Source organism: Pan troglodytes, chromosome 12 (genome assembly GCF_028858775.2).
Source record: "Pan troglodytes isolate AG18354 chromosome 12, NHGRI_mPanTro3-v2.0_pri, whole genome shotgun sequence".
Classification (NCBI taxonomy): Eukaryota; Metazoa; Chordata; class Mammalia; order Primates; family Hominidae; genus Pan; species Pan troglodytes.
The window spans coordinates 84,046,098-84,068,431 of record NC_072410.2 but is presented as its reverse complement, the minus strand read 5'-3'; the positions used below and the strand labels follow the sequence as shown (position 1 = coordinate 84,068,431).

Below are 22,334 nucleotides of genomic sequence, written 5' to 3'. Positions count from 1 at the left end.
TATAGGCGTGAGCCACCGTGTCCGGCCTGCAATCGAGTTTTCTTAACTCCAGAGTTACGCTGTTATTTCCCTCTGCTACTGTCCATAGTAACAGCCATATTACTGAGTACTTACCACTTGCTGAGGAGGGTGCTGGGCACTTTACATGCCTTATTTCATTTAATGTTCGCAATAATCCTGTGAGGTAGAGTCTCGTTATCCCCATTTTACAGATGAGGTAACCAAGCTTCAGAGAAGCTAAGCAGCCTCCACAAATTTATACAGCAAAGAAAGCCAGCCTTTAAATCCAGGCCTGCCTGACTCTAAAATCTGTTCTGTTGAGTTTAACTGCCAAACAGGTGAGCAGGATGCTCCTAGGAGGGTGGTAACAGTGATTGGTAATCCATGACTTCTGGGATCCACTGAAACCCAGGGATATGCAGTTTGCCTAATCAGCCCTATTTTCTGAGCTATCATTAGGGACAATTTTCACTTTCTCTGATGCTTCATTTCCCTGCAGCTTCTGAAAGCTGTTGATTTGCTCAGCTTAAGACCAGCTTCTGCGCCTTTCGCGTGTCAGATTGTTGTGCACGTGTTCAAGAGTATGGAGGAATCATAAACAGTCCAGAAGGAGGCCCTGGTGTACTACACAAAGTTTTTGCCACATTGCTATGGGAGGAATCTGTGTTGCTTGAGCAAACACTTGAGGTTATGTGACTGTGAGATTCCAAATGTGCATTTCAACATCAGGTCATGACGGTGCAACTTGTTTTGTGATGAATAGCACTATAAGTAGAACATATTCTATAGACCAAGGATTCTTAGCCAGGGATGCATGGCGGGGCTTCAGAGGCTCTGGGAACATTCTGTATGTGTGTGTGCATTTTACTGGAGAGAGATCTCATAACTTTTATCATATTCTCAAAGGAGTTCATGACTCAAAAAAATCATTTAAAAACCATTGTTCTCAATTTTAAAATCACTAGAAGAGGAAGCTTCAGAAAACAGAATAAGCCAGGCACAGTGGTGTGTGCTTGTAGTCCCCGCTACTCAAGAGGCTGAGGTGGGAGGATGGCATGAGCCCAGGAGTTTGAGGCTGCAGTGAGCTGTGATTGCACCTGTGAATAGCCACTGCACTGCAGCCTAGGCAACATAAGAGACCCTGACTCTAAAAAACAAACAAACAAACAAAAAACAGAAACCTTAAGTACTCTAATGAAAATGACAGTGTGCTCTGGAGGCAGAAATGCACCTTCCTTTTTGCATGAAAGATTTACGCTATGGGGCCGGGCACAGTGGCTCATGCCTGTAATCCCAGCACTTTGGGAGGCCGAGGCAGGCGGATCACCTGAGGTCAGGAGTTCAAGACCAGCCTGACTAACGTGGCAAAACCTCGTCTCTACTAAAAATACAAAATTAGCTAGGCGTGGGGGCACATGCCTGTAGTCCCAGCTACTCGGTAGGCCGAGGCAGGAGAATCGTTTGAACCTGGGAGGCCGAGGTTGCAGTGAGCCAAGATCACGCCATTGCACCCCAGCCTGGGCAACAACAGCGAAACTCCATCTCAAGAAAAAAAAAAAAAAAGTTTATGCTGTGATTAATACCTGGTCTCTGTATTAAGGGAGTGTGTGTGTGTGTGTGTGTATAAAAGAGAGTGAGAGAGCACACACACTATGTGCCAGGTAAATGCTAATATTAGTTCCATTTTTCTTTTTGAGACAGAGTCTCACTCTATCACCCAGGCTGGAGTGCAGTGGCACCATCTCGGCTCACTGCAACCTCCGCCTCCTGGATTCAAGCAATTCTCTTGCTTGAGCCTCCCAAGTAGCTGGGTTACAGGTGCACACCACCATGCCTGGCTAATTTTTTGTATTTTTAGCAGAAACAGGGTTTTGCCGTGTTGGCCAGGCTGGTCTCAAACTCCCGGCCTCAAGTGATCCCCGCTGCCTCAGCCTCCCAAAGTGCTGGAATTATAGGTGGAAGCCACCATCCCTGGCCTTAGCTCCATTTTATAAATGGGGAAATTGAATCTTACAGAGGCATAGAAATACCCAAGATCAGTGAGTAAGTCCATGTGAGCCCTAAGACAGCTTGCATACATTTGTAAGGCAAAATACGGAACAAATTATATAAAACCATTTTCTTTTTTTTTGAGACAGTCTCGCTCAGTAGCCCAGGCTGGAGTGCAGTGGCACAATCACAGCTCACTGCAGCCTTAACCTCCTGGGCTTAAACGATCTTCCCACCTCAGCCTCCCAAGTAGTTAGGACTACAGGCACGCACCACCATGCTTGGCTAATATTTTCTGTTTTTTGTAGAGACGGGGATCCTGCTATGTTGCCCAGGCTGGTCTCGAACTCCTGGGCTCAAGAGATCCTCCCATCTCAGCCTCCCAGAGTGCTGAGATTACAGGTGTGAGCCACTGCCCCCAGCCAGAAGACAGTTTCCAAATAACATGCTTAATATTTGTACAAGTATTTCTTTTTTTCTTTTCTTTTCTTTTCTTTTTTTCTTTTTGAGATGGAATCTCCCTCTCTCGCCCAGGCTGGAGGGCAGTGGCGCAATCTCGGCTCACTGCAACCTCTGCCTCCCAGGTTCAAGTGATTCTCCTGCCTCAGCCTCCCAAGTAGCTGGGATTACAAGTGCCGCCACCTCGCCCAGCTAATTTTTTTATTTTCAGTAGAGACGGGGTTTCGCTATGTTAGCCAGCCTGGTCTCGAACTCCTGACCTCAGGTGATCTGCCCACTTCAGCCTCCCAAAGTGCTGGAATTACAAGCGTGAGCCACTGCTCCCGGCCCAAGTATTTCTTTTTTAGGGGAGAAAAAATTATTGGAGAAAATTTCTTTCCTACTCATTTCCCAAATTTTTCTAGGAAGTCTATGTCAGATTTTCTTTCTTTTTTCTTTTCTCCCTTAAAATAATTTTTAATTGTTATTATAAACAGGATGTACCTGTGCTGAGGAGTGTCTAGCAGGACTGTGGTTTTATTCCTGCACTGTCTACTGGGTTGTGTGAAGATGGGCTAGAAAGAGGATCTGTTGGGAAGGAAGAGTCTAAAAATGAATGAACGTCAAGAGTCAACGACTCTTACAGCATCATTACCGTCTGTTCCTCTTCTCAGAGAGTCAGGCATGAGGGCCACCAGGCAGGGAAAAAAATGACTTCAGATCATGAGAAATTAAAAGCTTTTAATTAAAATTCACCCAGGTGAGAGAGTGTTCATGGCCAAATATTACAAAAAAAGCTATTTTCCTGTAATCAGTGCTTGGTCAGAAGTTCATAGACCCAGTTCACTTTCTACCCCATTTCTTCAGTCTTCCCCCTCAAAATTAAGTTAGTGCTAGGAGCCTGTAGAATGTGTGTGGCATAAATGTGTCTTGCCTGTGCTACAGCTGCACTTTCACTGGTGGCTGGAGCCAGTCCTGTGCATGTTCTCTCCTGCACCTCGTCAGTTAGCCAATCCCAATTTACCCTCCAAGATTAGGATCCTGGCTGGGCACGGTGGCTCATGCCTGTAATCTCAACACTTTGGGAACCCGAGGTGGGTGGATCACGAGGTCAGGAGTTCAAGACCAGCCTGGCCAAGATGGTGAAACCCTGTCTCTACTAAAAATACAAAAATTAGCCAGGCGTGGTGGCAGGTGCCTGTAATCCCAGCTACTCGGGAGACTGAGGCAAATAATTGCTTGAACCTGGGAGGTGGAGGTTGCAGTGGGCCGAGATCACGCCACTGCACTGCAGCCTAGGCAACAAAGTGAGACTTTGTCTCAAAAAAAAAAAAAATTAGGATCCTGGCTGGGTGCAGTGACTCACACCTATAATCCCAGCACTTTGGGAGGCTGAAGTGGGCGGATCACTTGAGGTCAGGAGTTTAAGACCAACCTGGCCAACATGGTGAAATCCTGTCTCTACTGAAAATACAAAAATTAGCTGGGTGTGGTGGCGGGCACCTATAATCTCAGCTACTTGGGAGCTGAGGCAGGAGAATCGCTTCAACCCCGAAGGTGGAGGTTGCCGTGAGCCGAGATCACGCCATTGCACTCCAGCCTGGTCGACAAGAACGAACTTCTGTCTCAAAAAAAAAATAAATAAATAAAGATTAGGATCTGTCACACCTCAGAGAACCTTTAGTGACCCCCGAGGCTGAGTTTGATGATGCTCCCTGCTCCCCCAGAGCCTTAGGAATTTCACTTTCCTTGCATGTCTCACACTCTCCTGTAAATGTTTATTGTTTTGGCCAGGCGCGTTGGCTCACACCAACACTTTGCGAGGCTGACCGGGTGGATTGCTTGAGCCTAGGAGTTTGAGACCAGCCTGGGCAAGATGGTGAAACCCCGTCTCTACTAAAAAAATAATAATAATAATAATTAGCCAGGGGCAATGGCACACACTTGTAGTCCTAGCTACTCGGGAGGCTGCAGTGGGAGGATCACCTGAGCCCAGGGAGGTCAAGCCTTCATTGAGCTGTGATCATGCCACCACACTCTGCCTAGGTGACAGAGTGAGACCTTGTCTCTAAATAAATAAATAAATTTTTATTGTTTTAATCTGTCTCTTCCACCAGATTCTAGGCTTTCTGAGGTCAGTTTAATGCCTGGCACATAGAAAACTCTCAAAAATTGGTAAACTAACAAATTTGTGTTTGTTTTTTCCCCATCCAAAAGTAATTGCAAGGATTAATGTTCTTAAGGTATAATCACGTGAAGGCACTTCTATGTTAAAAAAAAAAAAAAAAAAAAAGGCTGGGGGTGAGGGCAAGGAGGAGCCAGGGAGGAAAATTAGTCTCCTGTCAGAATTTGTGAAGTCAGTGCTAGGAGGTGAAAACATCACCTCTTAGATGCTAGCAGTATACTAGCAATCTATTGCTATACAACAAATTACTCCAGCACTTTGTTTATTATCTCTAATTGTTTCTATTGGCGGGGAATTTAGACAGGGCACATCTTGTCTCTGCACATGATGTCTAGGGCCTCAGCTTAAAAGATTAGAACAGGGCTGGAATCATCAGAAGGCTTGTTCACTCACATGTCTGGCAGTTGATGTTGGCTGTTGGTTGGAGGCCTTGCTGGGGCTGTCAGCCAGAACAGCCCACACACAGCCTCTCCACGTGACTTGAGCTTCCTTACAGTATGGTGGCAGGGCTCCAAGGGCAAATGTCTTGAGAGGGAGAGAGAGGGCGAGGCTGGAGCCTTTTACATAACCTGGCTGCAGAAATCACACAGCATCACTTGGCCACATTCTTTTGGTTAAGGTGGTTAAAAAGGTCCATCCAAGTTCAAAAGAGGAAACACAGACTCCACGGCTCAGTGAAGAAGTGTCAACATCACATTGTAAGGAGAGCATGTGGATGGGATCTAGACTACTGTGGCCATCTTTGAAGAATGCAATCTGCCACAAGCAGTCATGGGGAAAAGGCCAAATTCCTCATAATAGAATGTGGGTGTGAATCTCTTATGTAAGACAAGAGATATGAATCAAGGCAGATGGATTTTGTGAAGGCAGTGAGTTTTTCCTTCACTTTCAGAGTGCAGGTAATTATAAGTCTGTCAAGAATGCAAATAGAAAGAGGAAGGTTTAATATTTTGTGACAGAGATCTGGAATGTTATAAAGTCCTATTTCCAGTGATCAGATCTACTTCATCTTCTTGCAAAAATGAGGCAGTTGTAGTGGCTAGAGTAACACCCTCATGAACTCTCTTTGTTAAGTCATCCCCCCTCCCAGTCACTTCCACCTCTTCCTGGCTTACTGTCACTCTAACATCACTCTTGTCATAATCCTTGATTATTTTCTTATCCATGTTGGTGATACCCTGACCACTCTGCTTCTTTTTTGAGACGAGCTCTCACTCTGTCACCCAGGCTGGAGTGCAGTGGCATGATCATGGCTCTCTGCAGCCTTGACCTCCCAGGCTCAAGTGATCTTCCCACCTCAGCCTCCCTAGTAGCTGGAATCACAGGTGTGCACCATACCACACCTGGCTAATTTTTTAATTTTTTGTAGAGACGGGATCTCACCAGGTTGCCCAGGTTGGTCTTGAACTCCTGGGCTCAAGGGATCTGCCCGCCTTGGCCTCCCAAAGTGCTGGGATTACAGGCGTGAGCCACCGCGCCTGGTCCACTCAGCTTGAGATCCACTCATCCAATGATCTTGTCCTTCACCCTTCTCAGCTGCTCACTTCTTTGACTTTGTCATGACCTGTCTTTGCAACCTTCCATGATCGCTATTCTAGATGTCTTTCAGCTCCAATAATTCTTCAGCACCACAAGAACATACAGTTCTTTGGTATAACTACTACCTTTTCACTGTCCCTCCCCAACTATGCCTTCCCTTCCCCCACCCCCACCCCCCCCCCCCCACCTAGAACAGAAGTGCATCATGCGGGCCAGGTGAGGCGGCTCATGCCTGTAATCCCAGCACTTTGGGAGGCGGAGGCAGGTGGATCACTTGAGGTCAGGAGTTCGAGACCAGCCTGGCCAACATGGTGAAACCCTGTCTCTACTAAGAAGTCCATCATGAGAATCACCCCTTTGCACACACTCAACTCTCTTGCCCCCTCCCTCCTTCTTGTGTGCTCCTAATAAACCCAACCCTGATTAACCCCACCCCCTACACCCTCCACAGCTGTCATCATGCAGTTTCTGGTCTCTGTATTTATGAAAACAACCTCTAGTGGGCCCTTGATGCTGTCTGCAGTCAGACATTCTCTGAAATAGGGCATGAGCTGCTTGCTCCTCTGGCCCAGAGCTGTAACCCTAGATTGTTGGGTCAGAGCCCCTCATCTGCCAGGCACTGCTGCCCAGACCTTAATACACACCCATCTGGCCTCCAGGAGAATAACAAATCCTCTTCAGAAACTGCTTCTCCCTGCCGACACCCCTGGCTTTCTGGTGGCTTCAGAACTAAAGTTGGAGGATGTGACATTCTGTCTGAGGGTACCCCTTCCATTTCCGCTTCTTTTTCCTGAACACTCAGCATTGCTGAGAGCTATTTTGACAGCTCCTTCTATTCTTAGCACCAAAGCACAAAGTCATATATGCAGATAAACCAAGGCTAGAAAAACTGCATGTTCATTTTCTAAATTCTTAGTGAGAAAAATCAAGAGCAACTGTCGGGGTTGGGGGCGTAAGGGGCTGTAACCAAGTCGGACACTCCAGAGGGAGGTGGAAAGTGCCTGAGTGGAGATTCTGACACTATGCAGATGTGTCACCTCGGGCAAGTCCCTTCAGTTGCCGGGGGCTCAAACTCACCATCTGCAAAGTAAGGGGACGGGATGAGGGAATTCCTAAGCCCCTTTCTAGATCTTTCATTCTTCGTCACCAGATGCTACAATATACACAGTTGCCTCTGGGTTTTTTTCTGCCTCTCCTGCCTTCATTCATCAGTTTTTCAATCAACGAAAGGCTCTGCTTCATGCCCAGAGGGTACAGAGATAAATAGGGCACAATTCTTGCCCTTTAGGAACTCACTTTCCTTATAGACACATCACTTGATATATGTGAAAGTTGGTTATACAAACTGGGTCATTGTCATACCCAACTAACTCAGAGTTGAGAGGCCGGGGGAAAAGAGCAGTTAGGGTACATAGCACCTGCTCCAAGAATTGATTTTTCTGCAAAGCTGAAACAGCCTGCTATAACCCTGAGACCAGTTTCACCCTAGTAATCGCTAAAATGACCTGCTGTGACTCTAACACTAGTTTCACCTGCTGCTGTCACTCACGAGTCAGAGCCTGCCAGCTCCCAGAAGTTTCTTTAGTGCCAATGAGCGTTCTTTCAGAACAGTATGTAACATTTCTCTTTCTAATAAAACTCCCAGCCAGGTGCAGCAACTCACACCTGTAATCGTAGCACTTTGGGAAGCTGAGGCAGGAGGATCACTTGAAGCCAGTTCAAGATCACCCTGGGCAACATCGTGAGACCTCATCTCTACAAAAAAATTTAAAAATTATAGCTGGTGTGGTGATGTACTGCAGTAGTCACAGCTACTCGGGAGGCTGAGGCAGGAGAATCCCTTGAGCCCAGGAGTTTGAGGCTGCAGTAAGCTATGATCAAACCACTGCACTCCAGCCTGGGTGAGAGAGCAAGACACTGACTCAAAAAACAAACAAACAAAAAGCAAAAACAAAAAATATGTATATCTAATAAAACTCCCAACCTTCTCTTTGTTTTCCAGACATGCTGAGGACCACCTAGGCTGTGTGTGCACTCTGAATTGCAATTCTGTGATTCTCTCTTTTTTTGAGACTTAGTCTCACTATGTTGCCCAGGCTGGAGTGCAGTGGCACAATCTCAGCTCACTGCAAGCTCCACCTCCTGGTTCAAGCAATTCTTCTGCCTCAGCCTCCAGAGTAGCTGGGACTACAGGCACACACCACCATGCCCAGCTAATTTTTGTATTTTTAGTAAAGACAGGGTTTCACCATGTTGGCCAGACTGGTCTCGAACTCCTGGCCTCAAGTGATCTGTCCATCTCGGCCTCCCAAAGTGCTGGGATTACAGACATGAGCCACCACGCCTGGCCAATTCTGTGATTCTCAAATAAAACATTGAGAGATTCATCTCTATATTTTATTTGACTTTGACAAATCCTGTAATTATGTCATAATATGATGAACGTTTTGAGAAAAGTCTATTCTAAGTATAATGAGAACAAAGAAAAAAAAGATTGGTCCTAGCTATAGAGGTTAGAATATTTCACAAGAAGAAATTATGTTAGAGAATATTCTTGAACGATCAATTGGACTTTGCCAGAGTGTGGTGGGCATAGGGGACCCAGAAGGAACATTCATTCTAGTTATGAGAAAGGGCCCAGAGACATGGCGAATCTGGGGGACAAATTCCACATTTTCCATATACCTGATCATTAAGCACATGACCAAGTGTGTCAGTGCATGAGGATGGACAAGATAGATTGGAGCCTTCACTGTTTTTTTCTTCTCATTTACCAAAAATTTCATCATTTTAGAATTGTCCCAGTTTTCTAATTTTAAGTCAGGGCTTCTTTGTCATGCTTAAAGTCTTACCCTCTGTGCCCTCTGCTCTGTGTTCTATATGGTAGCCTGAAATTTGGCCCTGTTATATATATTTATTTATGCCAGACTCCTGAAGATGTTCAAGCGTATCATTTATCAAATATTTCCATGTAATGTGGCAGCTAATAACAGCTTCGTTTTACAGAGGGAAGAGCTGAAGCAAACACTGATTTGTAGATTGCTTGGTAACAGGAAAGAGACCTGATGTATGCCCTCTGTCTTTCCTTCACAAAAATTTTGTAGCTTTCTTTGTTTCTTCAAGCCTTCTACCTGTAGTTATACTTTAAGGGAGATAATTATAAGCAATTTTGATTGACCTGAGTCGATCACACTAGGACTGTCATAAGGGTTAGATTTTGAGTTGACTGTGGCTTTAAGGAAGAATTAAATATTGTAACACCATTTAAAGTTATAGAAGAAAGCATAAGTTACCACTCAGAATATAGGTTGGTAAGACTAAAATCTTCCTGAGCCCATGAGAATACCTGCTTTTTTTTCCAAGTCTAATTGTTTCATGAAGAATTGCTGAGCATGGTGGCTCATGCTTGTAAACCCAGTACTTTGGGAGGCTGAGGCAGGAGGATTGCTTGAGCCCAGGAGTTTGAAACCAGCCTGTGCAACAAAGTGAGACCCCCATCTCTACAAATAATTTAAAAATTAGCCAGGGGTGCTGGTACATGCCTGGGGTCCCAGCTACTCAGGAGGCTGAGACAGGAGGATTACCTGAGCCTGGCAGGTCGAGGCTGCAGTGAGCTGTGATCATGCCACTGCACTACAGCCTGGGTAACAGAACGAGACCCTCGCTCTTAAACACACACACACACACACACACACACACACACACACACACATGTATATATATAATTGGGCATACACCTGTAGTCCTAGCTACTCAGGAGGCTGAGGCAGGAGGATCACTTGAGCATAGCAGGACCCTGTCTTTAAAAAAGAAAAAGAAGAATTATTGTTGCCTTTTTCTTTTCATTTCTTTTCTTTTTTTTGTTTTGTTTTGTTTTGTTTCGTTTTTTTGAGACAGAGTCTCACTCTGTCTGGAGTGCAGTGGTGAAATCTTGGCTCACCACAACCTCCATCTCCCGGGTTCAAGCGATTCTTGTGCCTCAGTCTACTGAGTAGCTGATATGACAGGTACGCGCCACCACGCCTGGCTAATTTTTGTATTTTTAGTAGAGACGGGGTTTCGCCATGTTGCCCAGGCTGGTCTCAAACTCCTGACCTCAAGTGATCCGCCCACCTCGGCCTCCCAAACCTCTGGGATTACAGGCATGAGCCACCATGCAAGTCTGGGAGGTAGTTTATCATGTAAACATTGCAGGACAAAAGCATACCCAAGTGGGTCACACTGCTATCTAGGATTTGGCCTTTGGCTTTCAAGATCCAAAAAGTTCAACTATGAATGCTGCCAGAACTGATCAGCGTTTAGAGGATGTAAAGCAACCTCTTTCTATTGTGTCTCTAGCACCATCTACTGGGAAACAAAAGTGCCTTTATTAAAATACCTTCAGATGAAAGTGTCAGCAACCTAACTCAGGTAGCAGAGGAAGGAGAAAAGGGGAGGAAAGAGAAGCTCAGAGCAGATTCTATCTAAGAAAAAGAGGATTAAATGCTTATATATAGATGGAACCACTAAAACAAAAATAACAAACCTTCTAAATTTAAATTATCAGAAATGCACACATGCAAACACAGGCCATATGGTAAAAGATTTTTTTTCTTTTCATTTTTTTTGAGACACGGTCTCACTCTGTCACCCAGCCTGGAGTGCAGTAGCACGATTTTGGCTCACTGCAGCCTCGACCACCTGGGCTTAAGCGATCCTCCCACCTCAGCCTTTCTAGTAGCTGGGACTACAGGTGTGCACCACCATGCCCTGCTAATTTTTGCTTTGTTTTATAGAAATGGGGTTTCATCATGTTGCCCAGGCTGGTCTTGAACTTCTGAGCTCAAACGATCCCCCCGCCTTGGCATCCCAAAGATTTAAAAAGAAAAACAAAAAAAACAGAAGTCATAAAAACAGAAAGTATACTATAAAGTATAATGACAGAACTAACAACAGTTAGAACACACACACACATATGTGTTTATATATATACATATATATATATGCTGTATTAATGCAGTTAAATGTGCCTATTAAACAGAGTCTCTCAATTTTGTGTGTGGGGGGGGCGAGGGGGGGTTGTTTTTTTTCTTTTTTGAGATGGAGTCTCACTCTGTCACCCAGGCTGGGGTGGGTGCAGTGGCACAATCATAGCTCACTACAGCCTTGAACTCCTGGGCTCAAGCAATCCTCCCACCTGAACCTCCCGAGTAGCTGGGACTACAGGCATGTGCTACCACACCCAGCTAATTTTTGTATTTTAGTAGAGACAAGTTTTCACTATGTAGGCCAGGCTGGTCTCAAACTCCTGACCTCAAGTGATCCGCCCACCTTGGCCTGCCAACGTGCTGGGATTACAGGCATGAGCCACCCCGCCTGGCCAAGTCTCTCACATTTAATCCCAACACAATGCTGTATACAAACCAAGTGACTCAGAATAAGAATGCAAAAGTAAACCAGACAAAGGCAAGCCGAAGTAGTCTCGGCCGGGCTCAGTGGCTCTTGCCTGTAATCGCAGCACTTTGGGAGGCCGAGATGGGCAGATCACCTGAGACCAGCTTGGCCAAAACGGTGAAAGCCCGTCTCTACTAAAAATACAACAATTAGCTGGGTGTGGTGGCAGGCACCTGTAATCCCAGCTACTTGGGAGGCTGAGGCAGAAGAATCGCTTGAACCCGGGCGGCCAAGGTTGTGGTGAGCTGAGATCACGCCACTGCACTCCAGCCTGAGCAACAAGAGCAAAACTCTGTCTTAAAAAAAAAATTGGTTGCATGTGCAAATATTCCCTATTTAAAAATTTGGCCAGATCACACCTGTAATCCCAGCACTTTGGGAGGCCAAGGTGGGCGGGTCACTTGAGGTCAGAAGTTTGAGACCAGCCTGGCCAACATGTTGAAACCCCGTCTCTACAAAAAATACAAAAATTGGCTGGGCATGGTGGTGTGCCCCTGTAATCCCATCTGTTTGGGAGGCTGAGGTGGGAGAATCACTTGAACCCAGGAGGCAGAGATTGCAGTGAGCCAAGGTTGAGCCACTGCACTCCAGCTTGGGCGACAGAGTGAGACTCCGTCTCAAGAAAAAAAAAAAAAAAAAAGAGCAAGGAATCCTTTGTGCACTTCCCAGATTCTCTCGGTTGAACAGTGGACACCCAGACACCAGGATGGTATCGCCTGGACCTCAGTGTCTCACTTGAGTGCTTCGTACCTAGGCATCCTGAGGCTGTATGTGAACTCAGAACTCCAGTCTTCAGGCACTAGGAAGACTACATTTCTGAACAGCAGTTCTGAGTTTAAGAAAAGAAATGGGGCCGGGTGCAGTGGTTCACGCCTGTAATCCCAGCCCTTTGGGAGGCCAAGGCAGGTGGTTCACGAGATCAGGAGTTCGAGACCACTCTGGCCAATATGGTGAAACCCCGTCTCTACTAAAAATACAAAAATTAGCTGGGCATGATGGTGCGTGCCTGTAGTCCCAGCTCCTCGGGAGGTTGAGGCAGGAGAATCACTTGAACCAGGAGGCAGAGGTTGCAGTGAGCCTAGACTGGCCATTGCACTCCAGCCCAGGCAACAGAGGGAGACTACGTCTCAAAAAAAAAAAAGAAAGAAAAAGGAAAAATAAATTAAATGTCCTCTTTTACTCAGATAGATTTGTGTGTTCTCTCAGCATTTAGGAACCCACAAAAGCAGAACCAAATGTTTTAAATGACTGGCAATTGGTTCTTCTTTTACTTTTTAAATTATTTTAATGGTAAGGTACAAGTTCCTGCTTTTTCTTAGCCTCCTAAGATTTCAGCCCTACTTTGCATGCTACTTCTCTCCCCTAATTACAGTGGAAGCCAAGTTCCTAAAATTGCCATTTGACCACATGAAAGGGAAAAATAATTATCACCCTTAAAGAGTATGTTAACCTCCTAACATTTGCATTTACCTTTAAAATATATGAGACAGCTCTGGGACTATAAGAAAACTTTTTAGGCCGGGCATGGTGGCTCACACCTGTAATCCCAGCACTTTGGGAGGCCAAGGCAGGTGGACCACCTGAGGTCAGGAGTTGGAGACTAGCCTGGCCAACATGGTGAAACCCCATCTCTACTAAAAATACAAAAATTAGCTGGGCGTGGTGGTGTGTGCCTGTAATCCCAGCTACTTGGGAGGCTGAGGTGGGAGAATCGCTTGAATCTGGGAGGCGGAGGTGGCAGTGAGCTGAGATTGTGCCATTGCACTCCAGCCTGGGCGACGAGCAAAACTCTGTCTCAAAAAAAGAAAAAAATTTTTTTTGGCTGGGTGCAGTGGGTCACGCCTATAATACTAGCACTTTGGGAGGCCGAGGTGGGCAGATCACCTGTCAGGAGTTCACGACCAGCCTGGCCAACATGGTGAAACCCCGTCTCTACTAAAAATACAAAAGCATGGTGGTGTGCACCTGTAATCCCAGCTACTCATGAGGCTGAGACAGAAGAATCACTTGAACCCAGGAGGCGGAGGTTGCACTGAGCTGAGATCGCGCCACTGCGCTCCAGCCTGGGTGACAGAGCAAGACTCCATCTCAAAAAACAAAACAAAACAAAACAAAACAAAAACTCAACCATAACATTGTTTAAGCCTCTGAAACAGAGCCCTTTTCTTTTCCTCTTCAAGAAAAAATGGCTGGAGTGATTTGGCCTGCTACAGAGGAAACTGGTATTCTCTGTACTTGGTGCAAGGTTCTAGCACCTGGCTGTTACTTACTCCTGGGTGGGCCATCATTTTAAGAGGAAGTGGACCTCTGCCATCATCTTATCCTGGGGTTTTCCACCTGCGCTGCTCAGAACCTGTACTTGATTCAGCTAGAACAACTCTGGCTTTTATATATATGTTACTATATATTTATGAGTATATATTTTCCATTGTCCCTTGGAATCCATGGAAGATTGGTTCCAGGACCCCCTACTGATACTTAAATCATTAGATACTCTAGTTCCTTCTATAAAATGGTGCAGTATTTGCATATAACCTGAGCCCATACTCCCATATACTCTATTTATTTGAGGGTTTTTTTTTCTCTTCCCCACCCTCTCCATATTTGTTTTTTAAGACAGTCTCATTCTGTTACCTATGCTGGAGTGCAGTGGTGCAATCATGGTTCACTGTAGCCTCGACCTCCTGGGCTCAAGCAATCCTCCTGCCTCAGCCTCCTGAGTAGCTGAGACCACAGGGACACATCACTATGCCTGGCTAATTTTTTACATTTATTTATTTTATTATTTTTTATTATTATTATTATTTTGGCAGAGATGGGGTCTCTCTGCATGTTTCCCAGGATCTGGGCTCCCATTTCCTTAACAAATTAAAATGAAGGCGGAGAGAGTAGAACCAGTGAGCCTTTGTGGAGGCTCTATATAAAGATGAGACTTGGGCATTTATCAACTTTGTTTTCTGTCTCTTCCCATCAGGAGAAGTTGCCCCAGTGCAAGGAACTGCATTCGACCTGAGAAAGCCAGTGGAGCTTGGAAAACACCTGCAGGACTTCCATCTCAATGGTTTTGACCACAATTTCTGTCTGAAGGGATCTAAAGAAAAGCATTTTTGTGCAAGGTCAGGTACTTTTCACTTCCTGAGTCTGTAAGGAAGAAATGACACCAAGTCCTATTTTCCTTTGGAGCTTTTCCTCTGGCCATATCAATAGCATTTACTATGCTACAGGTGACCCAATACCACATCCCATATTTTCTCAAAGCTCCCATGGCACAGGTGAGCTCTGTAGAATTTATCCCAGTCCCCCACCTGCCATTACCCCTATTCCCCCTGCTCGGCACCCGCTCTCTCCCTCTCTGCCTGTTCTTTAAGGCCCATTTTCTGTTAGAAGCCTTAACTCTTCCTAGTGAAGTCACCTCGGCTGTCACTGAACTTCCAGAGCCTTTGTGCTTTCTCGATCTGTGACTTATGCCTGCCTACTCCATGGCCAGCTGGAGGCTAGGCATCTCCTGCAGCACTCACCGCCTCCAGCCTTGACTGATAGACACTTGTGTGCACGCTCTCGCCTTCTCACCAAATCCCAGTTCCTCATGCCATTTCATCTTTGTGAAGCCCTACCTCTACCCCAACACTTAATATCATCCTTGGCACTAGCAAATAATGAATAAATGTTTGCAGAATTAAGTTTTCTGTGTGTGTGTGTGTGTGTGTGTGTGTGTGTGTGTGTGTGTGACGGAGTCTTGCTCTGTCGCCCAGACTGGAATGCAGTGGCGCGATCTAGGTTTACTGCAACCTCCGCCTCCCGGGTTCAAGTGATTCTCCTGCCTCAGCCTCCTGAGTAGCTGGGATAACAGGCACGTGCCACTATGCCCAGCTAATTTTTGTATTTTTAGTAGAGATGGGGTTTCACAATGTTGGTCAGGCTGGTCTTGAACTCCTGACCTTGTAATCCACCCACCTCGGCCTCCCAAAGTGCTGGGATTACAGGTGTAAGCCACTGCACCCGGTCAACAGTTTCTAAATAAAGCAGAAAAAATGACTCAAACCAAATAGTGACAGAAAGAAGATCAAAGACCTTCTCCGGGCTGGGCGTGGTGGCTCACGCCTGTAATCCCAGCACTTTAGGTGGCTGAGGTGGGCAGATCACTTGAGGTCAGGAGTTTGAGACCAGCCTCGCCAACATGGTGAAACTCTGTCTCTACTAAGAATACTAAAATTAGCCGGGCATGGTGGCGCGGGCCTATAGTCCAGCTACTCGGGAGGCTGAAGCAGGAGAATCGCTTGAACCAGGGAGGTGGAGGTTGCAGTGAGTGGAGATCGCGCCACTGCACTCCAGCCTGGGTGACAGAGCAAGAGTCTGTCTCAAAAAAAAAAAACAAGAAAAACAAAAACAAAAAACCCTTTCCTGACTCCGAGCCCCAGCACAAGGCCCCAGCAGTGTTCCTGCAGCTCCACCCCACTTTCTTCCTCTGTGCTCTTACTCACATTCCTCTCCCCACCCTGGGAGACCCTCCTGCTCTCTCCCCATTTACACAAATCCTAGCCCTCCTTCTCCAGGCATCTTTCTCAGAACCTCTTGGGTGACTACCTGTGGTGGGGATATTTTAACAATTTCATGCATGTGTTTTGCCTCTCAGTGAAACTATAAGACCCAGGCCTTTTTTTATCTATATCCCTTCAACACCAAGTGCAGGACCAGGCAGGAAACTCCCCTCTTTAGAGGCCTGGATTTTTATGTTTTATTTTGCTTTGTTTTGTTTTTGAGACAGGTCTTGCTTCATCGCCCAGGCTGGAGTGCAGTGGCGAGACCACAACTCACCTGCAACCTTGACATCCCAGGCTCAAGCAATCCTCCCACCTCAGCCTTCCAAGTAGCTAGGACCACGCGCCTGGCTAGGTTTTTAAATTTTTTATTTTTATAGAGATGAAGTCTATGTTGCCAGGGGTGGTCCCAAATTCCTGAGCTCAAGCAATCCTCCTGCCTCAGCCTCCCAAAGTGCTGGGATTACAGGCGTGAACCACCATGTCCAGCTAAGGCCTGATTTAAAACAAACAAACAAAAAAAAACACAGTGAATCTAGTGAAAACCCACAGCAGGACTGTTGTGAGGGGAGACCTAACTAAAAAACAGCCTGTTTAAGTCCCAGGGAGGGGGACAGTTTAATTTAGAAAAGCTTCTCTTCACTTTCATGAGACAGGGCTGGTTGTTTTGCCAGGTCAAGCAGAGCCCTAATTCTTTATGAAAAAGAATCTCAGCCTGGCATGGTGGCTCACGCCTGTAATCCCAGCACTTTGGGAGGCTCAGGCGGGTGGATCACCTGAAGTCAGGAGTTCAAGACCACCCTGGCCAACATGGTGAAACCCCGTCTCTACTAAAAATATAAAAATTAGCCAGGCATGGTGGTGGGCACCTATAATCTCAGCTACTCAGGAGGCTGAGGCAGGAGAATCACTTGAACCCAGGGGGTGGAAGTTGTAGTGAGCCAAGATCATGCCACTGCACTCCAGGCTAGGCAACAGAGCAAAACTCCATCTCAAAAAAAAAAAAGAATCTCAGGCCAGGTGCAGTGGCTCTCATGCCTATAATCCCAGCACTTTTGGAGGCTGAGGTGGTCAGATCACCTGAGGTCAGTAGTTCAAGACCAGTTGGGCCAACATGATGAAACCCCGACAATACTAAAAGTACAAAAAATTAGCCGGATGTGGTGGCAGGTACCTGTAATCCCAGCTACTCTAGAGGCTGAGGCAGGAGAATTGCTTGAACCAAGGGGGCGGAGGTTGCAGTGAGCCAAGATCGCACCACTGCACTCCCCCCTGGGTGACAGAGCCAGACTCCATCTCAAAACAAACAAACAAACAAAAATTAGCTGGACATGGTAGTGCGCACCTGCAGTCCCAGCTACTGGGGAGCTGAGGTGGGAGAACTGCTTGAGCCCGGGAGGCTGAGGTTGCAGTGAGCCGAGGTCGCGCCACTGCACTCCAGCCTGGGCAATAGAGAAAGACTCTATTTCAAAAAAAAAAAAAAAAAAAAAAGCATGTCAGCCTCTCCAGGACCTTCCTCTCTCCAACCTGGCTGCTGCCTTCCTCCCTACTCCCCAGCTGGCAGGAGTGAGTCTGTTTTGTGATGCCCCAAAGAAGCTACTGAGGATCCTGAAAGCCACCTGCTCATGCCTTGCCTTTGAGACTGGAAGAATTTTCCATCATGCTCTTCCTAACTTCATCTCCTCCTTATATCTTGTGTCTGCTCTGTGGCTGGGTCTGATTCCTGTCTCAAAGCCGCTTCCCAGCTTCTACTCCTCCCCGCCTGCTTTTCTGCCCTGGACTCATGTTGTTTGTATTTCTTACCAGGGTGCATCATGCTGCAAGTGGGCGGGTACTAGAAGTATACACCACCCAGCCCGGGGTCCAGTTTTACACGGGCAACTTCCTGGATGGCACATTAAAGGGCAAGAATGGAGCTGTCTATCCCAAGCACTCCGGTTTCTGCCTGGAGACTCAGAACTGGCCTGATGCAGTCAATCAGGTAATGCCACAGGCTGGCTTTTCGGAGTGGAGTTGTGTCCAAGGTCACACTATACGACAGAGTTCACTACACTCGAATCAGCTTGTATGATTCAAAAGTTCATGCTTTGTTTGTTTGGTTTATTTTTTGAGACAGTCTCACTCTTGTCACCTAGGCTGTAGTGCAGTGGCACGATCTCAGCTCACTGCAACCTCCGCCTCCTGGGTCCAAGCGATTCTCCTGCCCCAGCCTTCCGAGTAGCTAGGATTACAGGCGCCTACCACCATGCCTGCTTAATCTTTGTATTTTTAGTAGAGACAGGGTTCCACCATGTTGGCCAGGCTGGTCTCAAACTCCTGACCTCAGGTGATCCACCTGCCTTGGGCCTCCCAAAGTGCTAGGATTATAGGCGTGAGCAACTGTGCCCGGCTCAAAAGTTCATGCTTATTCTCTTCTGCAAGTCACAGAAAACCCATAGCCAAGCTACTGACATGGGATTTACATGGTTTTAAGAAAGCTGAAATTTTGTACCTTCAAAGCCTTTATCCAGTTTGTTTCTCCTTACCAATACCTTCTCGTTTTCTGCAGCCACACTTAAGGAGAGCTTCCATGTCGTCTCCTCCTATGTGCTCCCTCATAACTTTCTTTTCTGGTTGTTACCTAGAGCAGTACTCCTGAAAGTGCCAACCCACAATAAGAAGCTTGCACCTTGGGCTGGGCAAGGTGGCTCATGCCTGTAATCCCAGCACTTTGGGAGGCTGAGGCGGTAGGATTGCTTGAGCCTGAGATTGAGGCTAACCTGGGCAACACAGGGAGACCCCATCTTTACAGATTATTAGAAAAATTAGCCGGGTGTGGTAGTGCACACCTGTGGCCCCAGCTACTTGGGAGGCTGAGGTGGGAGGATCCCTGAGCCTGGGAGGTCAAGGCTGCAGTGAGCCATGATCACACCACTGCACTCCAGCCTGTGCAACAGAATGAGACCCTGTCTTTAAAAAAAAAAAAAAAGGGCCAGGTGCGGTGGCTCACACCTGTAATCCCAGCACTTTGAGAGTCTGAGGCAGGTGTATCACTTGAGGTCAGGAGTTAGAGACCAGCCCGGTCAACATGACAAAACCCTGTCTCTAGTAAAAATAAAAAAATTATCTGGGCATGGTGGCAGGTGCCTGTGATCCCAGCTACTCTGGAGGCTGAGGCAGGAGAATCGCTTGAACCCAGGAAGCGGGGTTTGCAGTGAGCTGAGATCGCCCCACTGCACTCCAGCCTGGGCAACAGAGCAAGACTCCATCTCAAAAAAAAAAAAAAGCCTACACCTTACACCAGATTATAGATCAACACACTGCTTCCCTTCATCAGGAAAGCCTTCCTTTAACAAAGTGTGCTTTTTTCACTCTGATTAAAGTTCTTTATCTCACTATGAACCAATCATAAACAGTTCCCGCACTGGCAGCCATCCACAGAGCACTGGTCTAGAAGCCCGTCCAGAAGCACACCCAAATGGTTAATGTTGCAGCCTGCGGTGTCAAGCATCACCTGTGTTGTTTCCCCCTTCACAGCCCCGCTTCCCTCCTGTGCTGCTGAGGCCTGGTGAGGAGTATGATCACACCACCTGGTGCAAGTTTTCTGTGGCTTAAGGCAGTGTGAAGATATGATCCAGTCCAGGGCTAGGCTCAGCCACCTGTCTCCTGTCCAGAAAAAAGGTGAAGATTAAGAAGCTTTCAGAATGATTCTATGGATTAAAATCATACAAATGGTGGCTGTTCTGAGAATCAGCCTGGGTATTGATTTCCTTTTCCAGTGACTGGCTCCAGGCCATGTCTCATGACCAGCTCGATTCCCTGTGCAGTTCAGAGGGCAAGTGAACCCAACCAACAATGTCGTCATCTAAGCCCTGACCCTAGCCAGGGACTCCCATGCTGCTGTTGGCTCCATCTCTCCACACTGCCTCTTTCTTTTCAACTTTTTGCCCTTCCTTTCTTTAAAGCTATTCTCACATTGCTTTTATTTCCTCCTCCTTCACCTCCAACCACTGTCAGCAGCACTCCGGAGTTTTCAAATGTCACATTAGCCTCACCCTGCGTGCTAGGAGATGGACCTGTCTCTATACAGCAGTAGATGATTGATAAGTGAGGAAACTGAGGCTTACAGAGGTTGAAGACCAACAAGCTAATAAATAAAAAGTTGAGGCCGGGCACGGTGGCTCACGCCTGTAATCCCAGCACTTTGGAAGGCCGAGGCAGGCGGATCACGAGGTCAGGAGATCAAGACCATCCTGGCTAACATGGTGAAACCCCATCTCTACATAAAAAATTAGCTGGGTGTGGTAGCACGCACCTGTAGTCCCAGCTACTTGGGAGGCTGAAGCAGGAGAATCGCTTGAACCTGGGAGGTGGAGGTTGCAGTGAGCCGAGATCATGCCACTGCACTGGGCAACAGAGCAAAACTCGATCTCAAAAAAAAAAAAGAGGAAATAAAAACAGCTCTCTCTCTCTCGGGAGAGGGAGGGGACTTCCGAGAGGAAAAGGCCTGCAAGAGCCTTTGGGTTAACTGAGAAAGCACAGCCCGGCCAACGCTTGGGAAGAAAGGCAGGCAAGCACTGGAGACAGGAACTATTAGGATGAGGAGAGAGCCTTGCCTTTCACAGCACAGTGAGGATGACATTGCACCAGGGACAGAGATTGTATGTGACAAGGCTGGGGGCTCCTTCTTTCCTAGACAATCAAAGTATCGGTGATGGGTTTTGGTTGGTGATTTTGAAAAAAAAAAAAAAAAAAGTATGTTATACTAACGTATACTGTACTGAATTGAAATAAAACCAAAATCTGCATCTTCAGAAGACTTGTTCCTTTACTCAGCTTGAAATCTCTCAGGCGTGGACCTTTGGGAAATGCACCAAGAATATGGGTGTGTTCTGGATTCTACTTTGCCCTCCAGTGGGAGCCCTGGCATTTTCCTACCTAACAGTTAGGAAAGCTATCTCAGTGGAAGTAGCTTTCCACACTTCCTCTTTCTTGGTAACCGATAATAAACCAAAGATCTTGTTTATTTTTTAATTCACTTCAGCATGGATTTTCTGAGCACCTGCTCTGTACACAGCCCTCTGCTGGGTCTGTGAAGGGATTCAGGTCAGGTGTGATGCTGCCCACGGCAGCCAGTCAGGCGAGGTACACGCTCAGTTGTCTTCTCACTGGTGAGGTTAACTTTGGTGACTTGAGCAAGATGCTGCCTGCAGATCTCTCCACTCTTATTAAAGTTACCAATGTATACATTAGCCAAGAGGCCTCAGAGGTGAACTATTAAGCTGACTGCAACCCAGCTACCAATTTGATTATTAAATTGTTCGACGCAGGGTTCTCATACTCTAGGTGCAAGCAATCATTTAGGAAATCCCAGAGAAGAAAAGAATGAACATTTTCTTATTCACAAGTGTAGAGTTGCCAGTTGCCCCTGCTTTCTGTATCCTGACCAAAAGTCACAGAGTGCCTTGACCTTTGTCACCTCGCCAGCTGCAGATTTTTCCTAGCAGGCTTGAACCCAAACCGGGCCTTGAACATTCCCAGGCACTGATAAATCTGTCTAGGTTGTTCCCTAAAACACTAAAAGAAACTGGCACTGGGCCGGGCACAGTGGCTCATGCCTGTAATCCCAACACTTTGGGAGGCCGAGGCAGGTGGATCACCTGAGATCAGGCATTCAAGACCAGCCTGGCCAACATGGTGAAACCCCGTCTCAACTAAAAAAAAAAAAAAAATACAAAAATATTAGCTGGGCATGGTGGCGGGCGCCTGTAATCTCAGTTAGTCGGGAGGCTGAAGCAGGAGAATTGCTTAAGCCCAGGAGGCGGAGGTCACAGTAAGCCAAAATCACGCCATTGCACTCCAGCCTGGGTGACAGCAAGACTCTGTCTCAAAAAAAAAAAAAAAAAAGAAAGAAAGAAAAAGAAAAAAGAAACTGGCTCTGGCCCTGAGCCAAATTCCTTTAACTGTCATAGAAACTCCCTCACTGCTGATATACCTGGGCAGAACACCCCTTTTCTCTCTCAACGATTGCTGCAGCACTCTGTAAGGAAGTTCCTCTAATAAATGCTTTGGATTGATCACCCTGGCGCTTAGAGCTTCTTTCTTTGAAATCCCAGCCGGCCCTATCTTGAGATAGTTTGGAGCACTCCCTGATGGGGTCTCCCCTGCTGCCACTATGGGGGCGATTCCAGCCCTGGATCCACTGAGACAAAACAAAGAAATGTAACAACTAC

The 22,334-nt window shown here is 46.7% G+C and overlaps 1 protein-coding gene across 1 annotated transcript in view; it reads left to right on the top strand.

Moving 5' to 3' along the window:
- The window catches only part of GALM (galactose mutarotase), a 73,243-nt gene extending 52,325 nt beyond the window's left edge, over nucleotides 1-20,918 (top strand). Inside the window, exons 5-7 of the mRNA XM_009442346.4 lie at nucleotides 14,559-14,700; nucleotides 17,929-18,103; nucleotides 19,639-20,918. Coding sequence (XP_009440621.1) covers nucleotides 14,559-14,700; nucleotides 17,929-18,103; nucleotides 19,639-19,716 — 395 coding nt within the window. The 3' untranslated portion in view covers nucleotides 19,717-20,918. The remainder of the gene's footprint in view (nucleotides 1-14,558; nucleotides 14,701-17,928; nucleotides 18,104-19,638) is intronic.
- The last annotated feature ends 1,416 nt before the right edge of the window (nucleotides 20,919-22,334 follow it).